Source organism: Staurois parvus, unplaced genomic scaffold (assembly GCF_062004578.1).
Source record: "Staurois parvus isolate SC_StPar_1 unplaced genomic scaffold, SC_StPar_1.0 ptg000087l, whole genome shotgun sequence".
Classification (NCBI taxonomy): domain Eukaryota; kingdom Metazoa; phylum Chordata; class Amphibia; order Anura; family Ranidae; genus Staurois; species Staurois parvus.
In genome coordinates, this window is record NW_028317883.1 from 12,263,634 (window position 1) to 12,276,500 (window position 12,867).

The window sequence follows — 12,867 nt, forward strand, 5'->3', positions numbered from 1 at the left end:
TGTGGAGTACTGTGGCAGTTAATTGAGACTACATGTCAGTACATCTGCGTACATCCCATACAGGAAAGCAGATATACTGACAGGTCTGCAGGAGATCTGCTGATCGCTGGTAGCAATGCTTTACAGGCTCCTGCAACAAAGATAATAAATGCACATTTTTTTACCTGCAAAAAATGTGTATTTATTATTGTTTTGCCAAAAGGTGAATTCATCCATTAGGACAACCCAATACAAGACGTAATTTTCCTTAAAACTTCTATATAGAAATCAGCCATTAAATCAATGTGACAAAAGTAGCCCAAGCATTCAGGACTGTATTTTCTGTACTCACAGGCTCCCAGTAATTGAAGGTTTCATCGCAGTCTGAGATATTACTGAGAAGAGCTGCACAAAATCTAGCAGATATTAGGCATTTAAATGCAGTAGCTCCTTCTGGTGCCCACACCTGGCCCGCTTTACTACATGTTGACCTAAAAAATAAAAAAACAAACTATATATTGGCCCAAATAAATGTAAAATGTACTTTGCTTCATTTTCTAAAAAAAAAAAAAAGTTCTTATAATAGCATTTTAACAAATGTGAATACTGTGTACAGGTTTGAGACATTCAACTACGATAAACTCAACACCAAAACTACCAGGGCAAGAAAGGACATATAGCACTTTGCACATGGCAAAGGTTATTAACCCAGTGAATATTTCTGTTGTAATATCATAACAAAAACATACAAAACAAAGAAAATAATAACTTATATACACGTATTTTACTTATTAAAAATGAAGAGTGTTTGGAAAGCATATGCAAACAAATAAGGGGTAAATAATATTAATAATAATAAATGTATTTAAAGCCAAACTTCAGGTATTCAGCCACTTTGTAAAATGTGCTGGATTACTATAGATTAAGTCCAACGAGGTGCATGCTACTTATCTGTAATTTACAGTTTACTGAGCACTGGGAGCATAGCTATCGCTATACTTTCAGCATTCCACCCTTCTGGTCACAGCTTCTGTAGCTGCAGTTACATGCAGCTGCTGTGCCCACCCCTCCTTCCTGCTATATCACAGAATGCTTTGTATCACGTGAACCCATTTACAAAATACAAAGTCTTCAGTGAATGAACAGCAGAGGGACGCAGTAGAGATTGCAGAACTGCGGTGTGTGAAAAGACAGGATGGCTCCTGTCAGAGTGCCAGGAGTGTTGTAATAGACATAATCCAGGTGCTAAGTAAAAGTGTCAGACGTAAATAAAAGAGATAAGTCCACAAGGTGGCATTCACTTCCTTGGAGTTAACATGTAGTAAACCAGCAGAATTTACATAGTTCTGAATTCCTGGAGTTCAGCCTCAAGGACATTAGAGATAAAATCACCAACATAGGCACCGCCCTATAGCGGAAATACTGCTGCAGGGTGTCACAAGTGCGTAAAATTATATCTATAAAAGTGATTTTGCAGTTCCGGGAAGGGGGCGCGTGCACCCTACCCGCGCTGCCATTCGCGGCCTCGTCTGTCAATCACAGGGACCTAGACAGTGAATACTCGCTGGCACTCGGTGATCTCCGAGTATCTCCCACAGGGAAGAGACCTGTATGTAAACAACACAGATATCTCCCTTCAGCTCACTGCTTTGTATGGCTCTGCATAGCAAAGCCGTGCACTTGCAGTAAAGCACACACACAGACCCTATAGTGAAACAGCACACAGTTAACCCTTTGATCGCCCCAGATGTTAACCCCTTCATGCCCAGTGCCCTTAGCACTGATCACTTTATTGGTGTCACTGGGGATGTAAGTTGCTGATTGCCGCCATTACTAGTAAAAAAAAAAATAAAATTCCAGTATATATCGCCATTTGTAAACTCTATACATTTCATGTAAACCAATTTACATGTATTGGGATTTTTTTTAGCAAAGATATGTAGCAGATTTCATTTTGGCCTAAATTTACGACAAAATTTGATTTTTAAAAATTTTTTACTGAACATATTTAATAGCAAAAATTCAAAAATAGTTTTTTCCTCAAAATTGTCTGTTTTTTTATTTATAACGCAAAAAATTAAAAACCACACAGGATATCAAATACCACCAAAAGAAAGCTCTATTTGTGGAAAAAAGGAAGTAAATTTCATTTGGGTGCAGCATTGCAAGACCACGCAATTGTCAGTTAAAGTAACGCAGTGCCGTTTCGCAAAAAATGGCCTGGTCAGGAAAAGGGGGGTAGGTCCTCTGGAGGGCAAATGGTTGAAGGAGTGCTAAATAAAACAATCAACCCATGCTGTAAAACGCTTTGTACCCTAAACCTTGTGAGAATACTCTCATACACTTTAGGTAGTTTTGAGATACTCAGCCCTGGTCCTCTTCACAGCACTGAACTTACAGCACTGTGGAGGTTAACAGCTACTCACCGCTTTCTCCTCTCTCCTCCCTGACAAAAGTCCCCCAGGCATAACTATCTTTATATGATTTTAATACTGCTTTCCTACCTTCACAGAATATGTCATCCATCTTCTGGTTCGCTCTGTAGTTTTACAGAAATAAGAAGGTACATTTGTTGAATCACAGGGTTAAATCCCTATGATTTCCATTTTGTAAGACTGGCGGCCGCTATGCTTTGAATTTCCCAGGCCACCAGTCTTGTCGTATCACTGCTGTAGTTCATTACAGCAAGCAGTCATGCAATTCCATCCCTGCTCTCTGTAGTGGGGAGACCAGGAATCTGAGACTCCCGATCTGAACTTCCTATGGAGGCAACAGGCAGATGACTCCTAGGTTGTCCCGCCTCCCATGTCCTCCTATAGTAAATCACAGGCCAGGAGTCTCTGCCCCTCCTACCTTTTACTAACAATATATACACACTATATTGCTAAATATATTGGGCCAGCCCTCCAAATCACTGGATTCAGGTGTTCCAATCACCTCCATGGCCACATGTGTATAAACTCAAGCACCTAGGCATGCAGACTGCTTCTACAAACATTTGTGAAAGAATGGGTCACTCTCAGGAGCTCAGTGAATTCAAGCGTGGTGCCGTGATTGGTTGCCACCTGTGCAATAAGTCCATCTGTGAAATTTCCTTGTTACTAAACATTCCATAGTCAACTGTTAGTGGTATTATAACAAAGTGGAAACAACTGGGAACAACAGCAACTCAGCCATGCAAAATGACAGAGTGCAGTCAGTGAAAGCTGAAGTGCACAGTAATCGCCAACTATCTGCAGAGCCAATAATTAAAGATCTCCAAACTTCATGTGGCCTTCAGATTAGCACAACAACAGTGTGTAGAGAGCTTCATGGAATGGGTTTCCAAGACCAAGCAGCTGCATCCAAGCCTTACATCACCAAGTACAAAGCAAAGCGTTGGATGCAGTGGACTTTTTTTTTCTTTTACATTCAGCCCTGCTACAGGCAAGCAGCTAGGCTGAGTTGATGATCGACTCTCTGGAAAAAGCATTCCGAACAGCTTACTAGCCACCGGATCGCTTTCTTAAGTGGCAGGAGGAAGGGAACGTTCCCCCCCCCCTGTGCCGCCGCCTCCTCCTAAACACAGACACCGTGGGATCGAGCTAAGGGTCTCCCCCTCCTACCTCCTCCACGTGAGGATAGTCCTGCCCTCCAAGATGTCATCGTCAGATCAAGCAGAGGGCATACCCCCACTTCCGTGTAAACTGCACATTGCTGGGGCCACTAGTGCAGCTCTGGAGAGGAGCTCTGCCACCCTCTACAGGCCGGTATGTGTATGCACCCCCACATTTTCCCATTCACCATATAATAGCACATATCTGTCTGCCCTGCTAGAAGAACACTGATGGGAAGGCAGGAGATTGTCCTACAAAGAGGTGCTGATGACCCAACTTATACTATCAGATCACATTGCAACATCTAATATGGCATTCATCATGAGGATTATAGTGTTCTGTGAATGTGAAAACTACAGGTACCAACAGGCTTTGCGGCTGTTGGCTTGTAGTTCTCAATGAACTACCAGGGCACTGTTGAGCTCTCTAGGTAGTCAACGGAGCTTCCTGTCATTGTGTAACTGCCTGCCTGTACCAGAGGTACCAGAAGACAGCTACACAGATAGTCTGCAGGATCGTGGCATTACATTCGTGATCTGCTGATTATAGCTGCAATGCTTTACAGGCACCTAATAATAAAAATACATTTATATTTTTTTACCTACAAAAAACTGTGCGTTTTTTATTTTTGTAAAAGTGAACTTATCCTTTAATGGAGTGGAGACGGCGCCTAATTTGGATGCTCAGAATGTGCTTGTAGTGACCATATATATAATAGTAACACCCAATGCTTCCGTATGCAAGGGTAACCTGAAGGAATAAAGTTTTGGGGGTTTTTGCTCATTGGGGCTGACACCACATTTACTTGTTCAGCAGATGCACTTCTGCAAAGCGTTAAAAGAGCCTGGCACGCCCCTTTCCTGTCGAACACCAAATCTGTGCTCGTCACACTGCAAGGTCTCTCCTCTCCCTGCTAGTCCCAGGGAGCGGTGTTGGAGACAGTCAGGTAGGGGAGGAGGAGATAAACAGCGCAATGTTAAAAACATTACACGATGAAGTAACCATAAAGCCTCTTTCGTTTTTAACAAAAGCACCTCTGCCTAATACAAAACATCAACCCTTGATATTTTCCATCCTAGGGAAAAAAAAATGTTTCTATCAAGACAAGTAGATTGTCATGAGAGTCAAGTAGATTGGGACCCCGATTTAGTCCTTGGACAAGTAATTTTTTTTTTTTTAATTTCCACACCCCTGTATCCAAATCAGTTTTCCCACTGAAGACCGATGAAGTCTAAGGGCCACGCATCATATCAAAGGGCCGCAGGTTGGGCATCGGGGGTATAGAGTTAGAATGGAGGATGGCATCTGCCTGCATTTACACCTCCTCCTCTGCATCACAAAAGCTGCTATTTCTTTTTTAAATTAAAGAGATGATGTAATGAAATTTCCACTTGACTTTTTTCCTTAAGGACCAGTTCACACTGCATGCATTTCAGTTGCTTTTTTCTGCATCCAAAACGCACAGAAAGTAGGTTATATGGTTGTCAATGTCATAGTTCACATCATTGTTGGCAGTTCCAGTGCGTTCCGGAGGCAGAAAAAAAAAAAAAAAAAAAGGAGTAGAACAGGCTTCATTTTTGCCACACAGAACTTTAACAAGGTAAGATGCATCAAAAATGCACCAATAACGCACCAGAACACACATTCCTATTTAAATTGAAAAAGAGAGGGGAAAAAGTGAACTGGGACGCATTAAAAAAAACCAAAACACCGGAATGTGTCAAAAACGCACCAAAACACGCCAAAAACGCGCATGCAGAAACATCCAGAATGCATCTGGACTGCGTTTCTATAGGGTGAACCCTAACAGTGTGGGTTTTTAATACTTTAGTGTATTATTCCGGTTGGTTTACTTATTGAAGATTTTGTGGGTAACCCAGAGTTCTTATTTAAAGTGGTTGTAAACCTCAGACATGAAATCTGAACAAAGTAAGTCCCCCTACAGTGTGTACTTGTCTCAATTAAGAGCACCAAGTGTCATTTCTCTTTGCTGCTTCATTCCTCTGCTATCAACATGAATCACTTCTGACAAGTTTCCTGACACAAAAAGAAAAATAGTGACAGGGGAGGGATCTCCAGCACAATGACAGCCTCAGCTCTGTTCCTGTGTGCTGTGTGGAGGGGGGGGGGTCCTCTTCCCTCCAATCAGCTCTGTAGGGTAACTTTAGCTGTTTGCCCCCTTTGTTCTGAACTCTCAGACAAGCCTTATACATTCTGGACTTTGAACGACTGTAGAGAAGAACTGCAGATAAACAGGTACAACTTATGTAGGGGGATTTGTTTCATCTGTGTGTATCACTACGCTAGGTATATGTAAGGGATTACAACACTGTGTTTAGATCCCTAAAGGTCACCTCATAGGCTCACATTTAGGGCCAGTTCACACTACAGGAGTTTCAGTGTGCTGGGGTTTTTTTTTTTGCATCCAAAATGCGCAAAAAGTAGGTTATATGGTTGTCAATGTCATAGTTCACATCAGTGCTTGCAGTTCTAATTCGTTCTGTATGCACAAGATAAAAAATATAGAACAGAATTCATTTTTCCTGCACAGAACTGTACTGGAACGCGGTAAAACGCATCAAAAATGCACCAGAACACACTGGAATGCAGGTCACTATTTAAATTGACGAAAAAGGGGGGGTGAACTGGAACCCATAAAAAACGCATCAAAACCGCACCAGAACGAGTCAAAAAGGCGCATGCAGGAACGCATCTGGACTGCGTTTCTATAGAGTGAACTGGCCCTTAATGGAATGGAAATAGTTTTGTGTGTCTTAGAACTCATTCACACTGCAGAAAAATGCTGTGTTTAGACACACACTGCAGAGAGTTTTGGACGGATCTAAACGTAGCAATGAGATCATACACACAGCTTGCAACAGATTTCTATGAGAGGAACTATGCAGCAGCTTTGGCCCCCGGGCAGGGACATACGCCTGAATTTTACAGCATATGGCCGAATGTGTGGGGCTATTTCCCTTTAACGCCTTGTCAAGGAAGAAGGCGCTAAAGGGAAATTTCCCAATGGGGGCAACTGTCTACAAAGAGATTTCTTACTTCCTGTTGTGTCTCCTTAGGCAGGAAGTGCAGAAAAATCTCCCCAGCAAGACACAGCCAGGAGAGAGAATAACCTGAAGGGGAGGGATATAACCCTTCTCTGTCCAAAACTAGGATGCAAGGTGCAGGCTATACACAGACATTAAGCCCCGACACACATGAACAGAGGGGTGGAAATAGAATAAATAGAAGAGGAAAGTTGAAGTGTTTTTGGTGTCAGTATAAAAAATGTCATTCCAACTATTTTTACACCGCATTTAATACACCCTTATCATGGAAGGCGCCCTCCCCCCAATACCTGCCCCTCATTCATGTGTGTGAGGTGCCCCATCACTGGACACAAACACATGTGCACTCCATCTCTACTTGTATTCTATGGCTAGAGAAGCAGAGAACCGCCATTCCCACACTAAGCATGCGTGTCATACAAAGAGCTGCCCTCACTCGGCTCGGTGCTCGGACACCCGGCTTTCTTCTCTTTGCTTTCCGCTATTATCCTCCCTTTCACCACCACCGGTTCCTTTGCTTCTCTGCCGAGCCCCCTTAGACGCCATTACTGTCGTGGGCAACTGAACTCACTTCCGGGTGACAGGACCCCTTTGAAAGCAGCCGGACGCCATTTTTCCTTCTGGAAGAATAGCGCATGCGCGTAGTACTGGGGTTTTCACTGACGTGTATAGAGAAGCTGCAGTGCTGAATAGATTTCCAACAGACGTCAGAGCTGATTTTATTAGGTTATTACTGAAAAACTAAAGACATGCTCCATGTCCTCACCTGTACAAAAATGTTCTGTGTTAGAAAGGAGGTCTAATCAAAATAAAAGCCAGCAACTACAAAAACTTTAGCTGCTGAATTTAAAAAAACAAACACCTGTATCCCCAGCGCCAGCATCTTCATTGTGGGCACCTGGCTGTAAAAACTTGTGGCTTCACAGCCGGGTGCCCACTGCACATGTGCGAGTAGCGCTGCACCTTGTGAATGGTCCCGTAGTCTTCTGGGACCTGTCATGTGTCCCAGGAGACTATGGGCGGGAGGACAATTTCCACTTTTGAAGTGGGAGCAGGTGCCTGTCAAATTCAGGTACCCGCTCCCCAAAAGGTGCAAATAGTATATTAGCAAGTGAACATGTTGTCCTTGAAGTTGATGAGTAGAAAAAAATGGGAAATTGTAAGGATTTGAGTAACTTTGACAAGTCCCAAATTGTAGCGATTGGACGACTGGGTCAGATCATCTGCAAAACTGAAGCTCTTGTGGATGTTCCCAGTCTGCATTGGTCAAGCCTGATCAAAAGTGGTCCAAGGAAGGAAAACTGGTGAAAGGGTCATGAGTGGTGAAGTCTGGCCAATGTAGTCCGATTCAATGGAAGAGCTGCTGCAACTCACATTGCTAAAAAAGTGAATGCTAGATCAAATAGAAAGAGGTCAGAACACACAGTGCATTGCCATTTGTTGCATATGGGGTTGCGTAGTCGCAGACTGGTGAAGGTGCCCATACTGACCCGTGTCCACAGCCAAAAGAACCTACAATGGGCACATAAGCATCAAAACTGGACCACAAAACAATGGAAGAACGTGGCCTGGTGTGATGAATCATGTTTTCTTTATATCATGTGGATGGCCGGATGCACATGCGTTGCTTACCTGAGAAATGGATGGTACCAGGATGCAATATAGGAAAAAGGCCAATCAGCAGCAGCTTAACTACTTCCTGTCCGGACACTTTTACCCCCTCCCTGTCCAGGGCAATTTTCAGCTTTCAGCGCTATCGCACTTTGAATAACAATTGCCTGGTCATGCAACACTGTACCCATATGAATTTTTTACCATTTTATTGAGACAGATAAAGCTTTATTTTGGTGGTATTTATTCACCGCTGGGATTTTAATTTTTTTTGCTATGTAAATGAAAAAGTCCACAAATTTTGAAAAAAAGTGTTTTTCTTATAAAATTTTGCAAATAAATAATCTTTCATCATAAATCTTGGCCGAAATGTATTCCGTTATCTTTTTAGTAAAAAAGAAATAAGCCAAATTAGTTTAACCAAAAATTATAATTTTTAAACATTTTTTTACATTTTTATTTTATTTTTTTATATTATTATGTTTTTTGTTTTTTTACATACTGTCACCCTAGCAGTACAGTGTCACCATGGTGACACTGTACTACTTGTGGGGGGTGATGAAGATTTTTTTTTTTTTTTTTTTTACAGTGATTGCTTTTACACCCATATAGGATGTAAAATCAATCATTTCTCTTTCTCTCTGTCTGCATTCTTGCAGCCATTGAGAAATACTGAGTGAGCTGTGATTGGTCACAGCTTATCACATGGTACAAGGCTGTTGTAAATAGCCTTGTACCATGTGACCTCTGTGATCATTCACAGATTTCAAACGTAGTAAGCAATGATGTCACAAGTGACATCTTGCTTACTACTTTACATGTGATCACTGATTGGCCTATCAGTGATCACATGATCGGGACCTCGTACAGAGGTCCCGTCTGACGATCGGTGTTTCACTGTGTCCGGAGGACACAGCGGGCACCGGATCGCGGTGCTGCGCACTCCCAGGGAGCGTGCACAGCTAGAAAAGGCGGGTGCCGTTTATGAACGGCAACCCGCCCCTGGAGTGCCACCGTCCTGCCGTTTATAAACAGCAGGCGGACGGAAAGTGGTTAAAGGACCTACTACTGACAGCTTGGTGCCAGATACCACAGCATATCTTCAGAGGTCTAGTAGTGTCCATGCCTTGACAGGCATCAAAAGAGGGACCTACTCAATATTAGGTGGGTGGTTATAATATTATGGGTGATCAGTGTATTTCCTCCTGCTTTCTATTAACGAATCAGCAATTGCCATAGCACCCTTTGAACTCTATGTCTTTTACAGTGAGGTGTGGTTTAGAAGATAAAAAGCCCTGTTAAAGATAGTGCATGTTTCTTTTCTGGTGCTTTAGAAAGCCCATTCAAATTAATAGACTGCTGGAACACAATGAACTTTAACGCATGGCATAATGCATGTTAACACACTGCAAAGATGTAAGTGGGTCCAAATGGTAAAGAGTAGGGTTGCACAGACACCCTTTTTTTATCGGTGAGTATGATTACGCACCAATACCAGGTACCGATACTTAACGTTGTGATTTGCTTCCATACAAAATGAATGGGCACAAATCACATTGCAAAGAATAGCATGCGATCTGAATAAGAATACAGTGTGATTCCTGTCCAAATCACATGCGGTTTCCCCACCGCTCCTGTGTGAACCCAGGCTTGTCATAGACAGAGGTCACACAGGAGTGGTGCGTGAAACCTCCTTGCACAGATCCATTCCTTTCACACAACGAAGAGCCGCTTCACAGGTCTGGAGATTTAAAATCCCTACTGCTTTCTCTCCTTTCCTTGCAGGGATGACAGTACGGGCTAGACAGCTTCTGACTGTTCAGCACCATGACAGTTCTCTGACCAATCAGAAGCTATCTAGCCCACTGCACGGAGTAGAAAAGCCCCAAACATTTTAAATCCCCAGATCTGTGAATCGCATTTCATTGTGTGACAGCATGAGGTACTGTAGGTGCAGGGAGGTTTCCCCCACCACTCCTGTGTGAACTCAGAATATGACAAGCCTGGGTTCACGAAAGAGCGGTGGGGAAATCACATACGATTTGGACAGGAATAGCACCACATTTCTGTTCAAATTGCATGCTATTCTTTGCAGTGCGATTTGCGCTCATTCATTTTGTATGGACACAAATCACACCACAAAGTATCGGTTTCCAGTAATGGTAAATACTCGGTATCGGCACTGATCACCGATATCCGTGCATCCCTTGTAAAGTGTTTAAAAAACACATTGATTGATAAAATACCGCATCTGCAGTTTGCACATCATCAGTCCCTTTTTTGTACATGAAGATGCAGACTACATAACAGGCTAGTTGGAAAGTTTGAGAGGCAGGAGACGGCTGGCCAAGCTCAACATTTATGGGCAAAGTTGAACGTTGCATATAACCTCAGCTAATTATATATCAGGATCTACTGATCATTTCACATGTGGTTTAGACAAAAACTAACCCATGCTTACACATTTTCATCATTACACACTCAGTTTGAATTGCTTGGTTAAAGGTAGGTTTACATACCATCATTTCAGAAGGATATAAGTAATCCACTGCACTTAAGGAGTGAAATAGAAAAAAAAGATTTTTTTTTTATATATATTGGTCAATTTCATGCATAGTTTAATAGTTGTAAAGAGAGATGCGCTCCGGCATGTTCCGATGCTCTTCCAAAACAGCGTGGCCAAGCCAGTCACCTGTAATGATCCAATCATCTGCAGCCGAGGTCTATTTTGCATATACACACCTACTTTCATGTGTGCAGCTGTAGGGTGGGGAATGTCCCTGCCACAAATGATTGGCCCATTACAGGTGACAGCTTCCTAGCAGGTTCGGCCACATAGGTTCAGAAGAGTATCCGAACACACCCAAGCTCATCCCTAGTTGTAACAAGCCTATTGTATACAGCAGGGGTGTCAAACTCAATTTCATTGAGGCCACATCAGCATTATGGGTCCCCTCAAAGGGCCGGCTGTATCTGTAAGACTAGATGTCCAGAGTACCCCCCCTTACATTAAATGTCAAGAGCCCCCACCCTCCCTTACATCACAGTGCACACCCCTTTACCTTGTGCTGCTGCTGGGAAGAAGCTGGGGGATGAGCTGGGAGGCAGAAAATGCATAGTCTGAAGGAGGACCAGAGGAGGGCTGGAGTCAGCTGCCAGAGTCTGCTGATTGCTGAGACCAGGCAAGGCAGAGACGAGGGGGTGCTGTAGCTGCACCAAAAGGCACAGGATCTATAGGAGGAGTTTTGTCCTCCTCTCTGCTGCAGACTGCTGAGACAGGGGGTGGCAGAGACAAGGCTGTCTGCAGCTTTACAGAGAAGTGCAGGATATGGCAGGGGGGGTTTGGTCCTCCTGCCAACTGCTGAGACAAGGTAGGCGTGAAGATGAGTTGGGTGCTGTAGTTGCAGGAGAGATGTGCTGCCACATGAAATGGCCTGGGGGACCGGGCCTATACTTTTATAGCAATAACTTAGCCTTTTTTCAAAATTTCCTTTTCATGTATAATGTGCATGATCATGTCTTTTGTGAGCATTGTATCAGAGTTTGGATGTTGCATTAGGAGAGGAGGGAAAAGGCCATGGGATATAATTATACATAGGAGATAAAGAAGACTGAGCAAAATCTGATCTTAGACGGTTAGGAGAATGAGCAGAGAGGATCTCAGCTCTCAGCATAGTTCGGGGTCACAGGGGAAGACTATTGTAGATGAAGGGATGGAGGTAGAGCTGATCATTGACTGGGGAGAGAGAAGGTAGAGAAAAAATTAATTGTTGCTGGGCTGTGGGAGACAAGGAATGGCAGTCAATCGTATTCCAGTGGGTAAGGATGCAAAGGATGAACTGTTTACGGACCGGAACAACCATTCTCAACCAGGGTTCCTCCAGAGGTTGCTGGGGATTCTTTGAGCTGTGGCTGATTGACCGCCCATGGTGCCTTCATAGTTTCAAGGCCAATGCCACTTTATAGACAAGCTTTATAAATTCTGCACTTTGAACAGATGTAGAGAAGAGAAGACTGCAGATAAACAGGTACAACTTATGTAGGAGGATTTGTTTTTATCTCTGTGCATTACCTGAAGCCAGTCACTTCAAGTATATGGGTATATGTAAGGATTTACTATGACTTTAACACTAGCCTAATCTTTGACTAAACCTTAAAGCCAAATCCAGCTAAAACATTTAAGTATAGTTTTGAAGGTTTAAGCCCAATACACACATACCCAAAGTGGTCCAATACATTTGTACTGCTGTCTGTTCTACAGAAGACAGTCTTGCTGGAAAACCAGCATATGATCTGTGTTGCAGCCAATGGCTGCAAGTGCTGATTAGTGTATTCTGATGGGGGGGGGGGGGGATTCCCCACTGTCAGAATACAATAGCTCAGCGGTAGAGATCCTGCATCCCACATTGTTGCGCTGATGCAGGGATTTTTTTTTTTTTTCGTTCAACCTGATGAACATGTATACCCAGCTTTAGAAACCCTCTCTAGCTCCTAATGCAGCATGTATCCCCATTGGTGATGTCCATCTCCCTTACAGTATTATCCCAGTGACAGAGAGTCATGTGAGCAGCAAGCAACAGGAAATATCTCCAATTTAGACAGATACAACAGAAACA

At 43.1% G+C, this 12,867-nt stretch overlaps 1 protein-coding gene across 3 annotated transcripts in view; it reads right to left on the bottom strand.

Annotated features, from left to right (window-relative positions):
* ALG9 (ALG9 alpha-1,2-mannosyltransferase) overlaps positions 1-7,270 on the bottom strand; it is a 221,752-nt gene extending 214,482 nt beyond the window's left edge. For all 3 annotated transcript variants that reach the window (XM_089670179.1, XM_089670180.1, XM_089670178.1), the window contains exons 1-2: positions 7,077-7,270; positions 332-470 (exon numbers count right to left, since the gene is read on the bottom strand). In XM_089670179.1, the coding sequence (XP_089526305.1) occupies positions 332-470; positions 7,077-7,186 (249 nt within the window). In that variant the 5' untranslated portion in view covers positions 7,187-7,270. The remainder of the gene's footprint in view (positions 1-331; positions 471-7,076) is intronic.
* Positions 7,271-12,867: the final 5,597 nt, after the last annotated feature.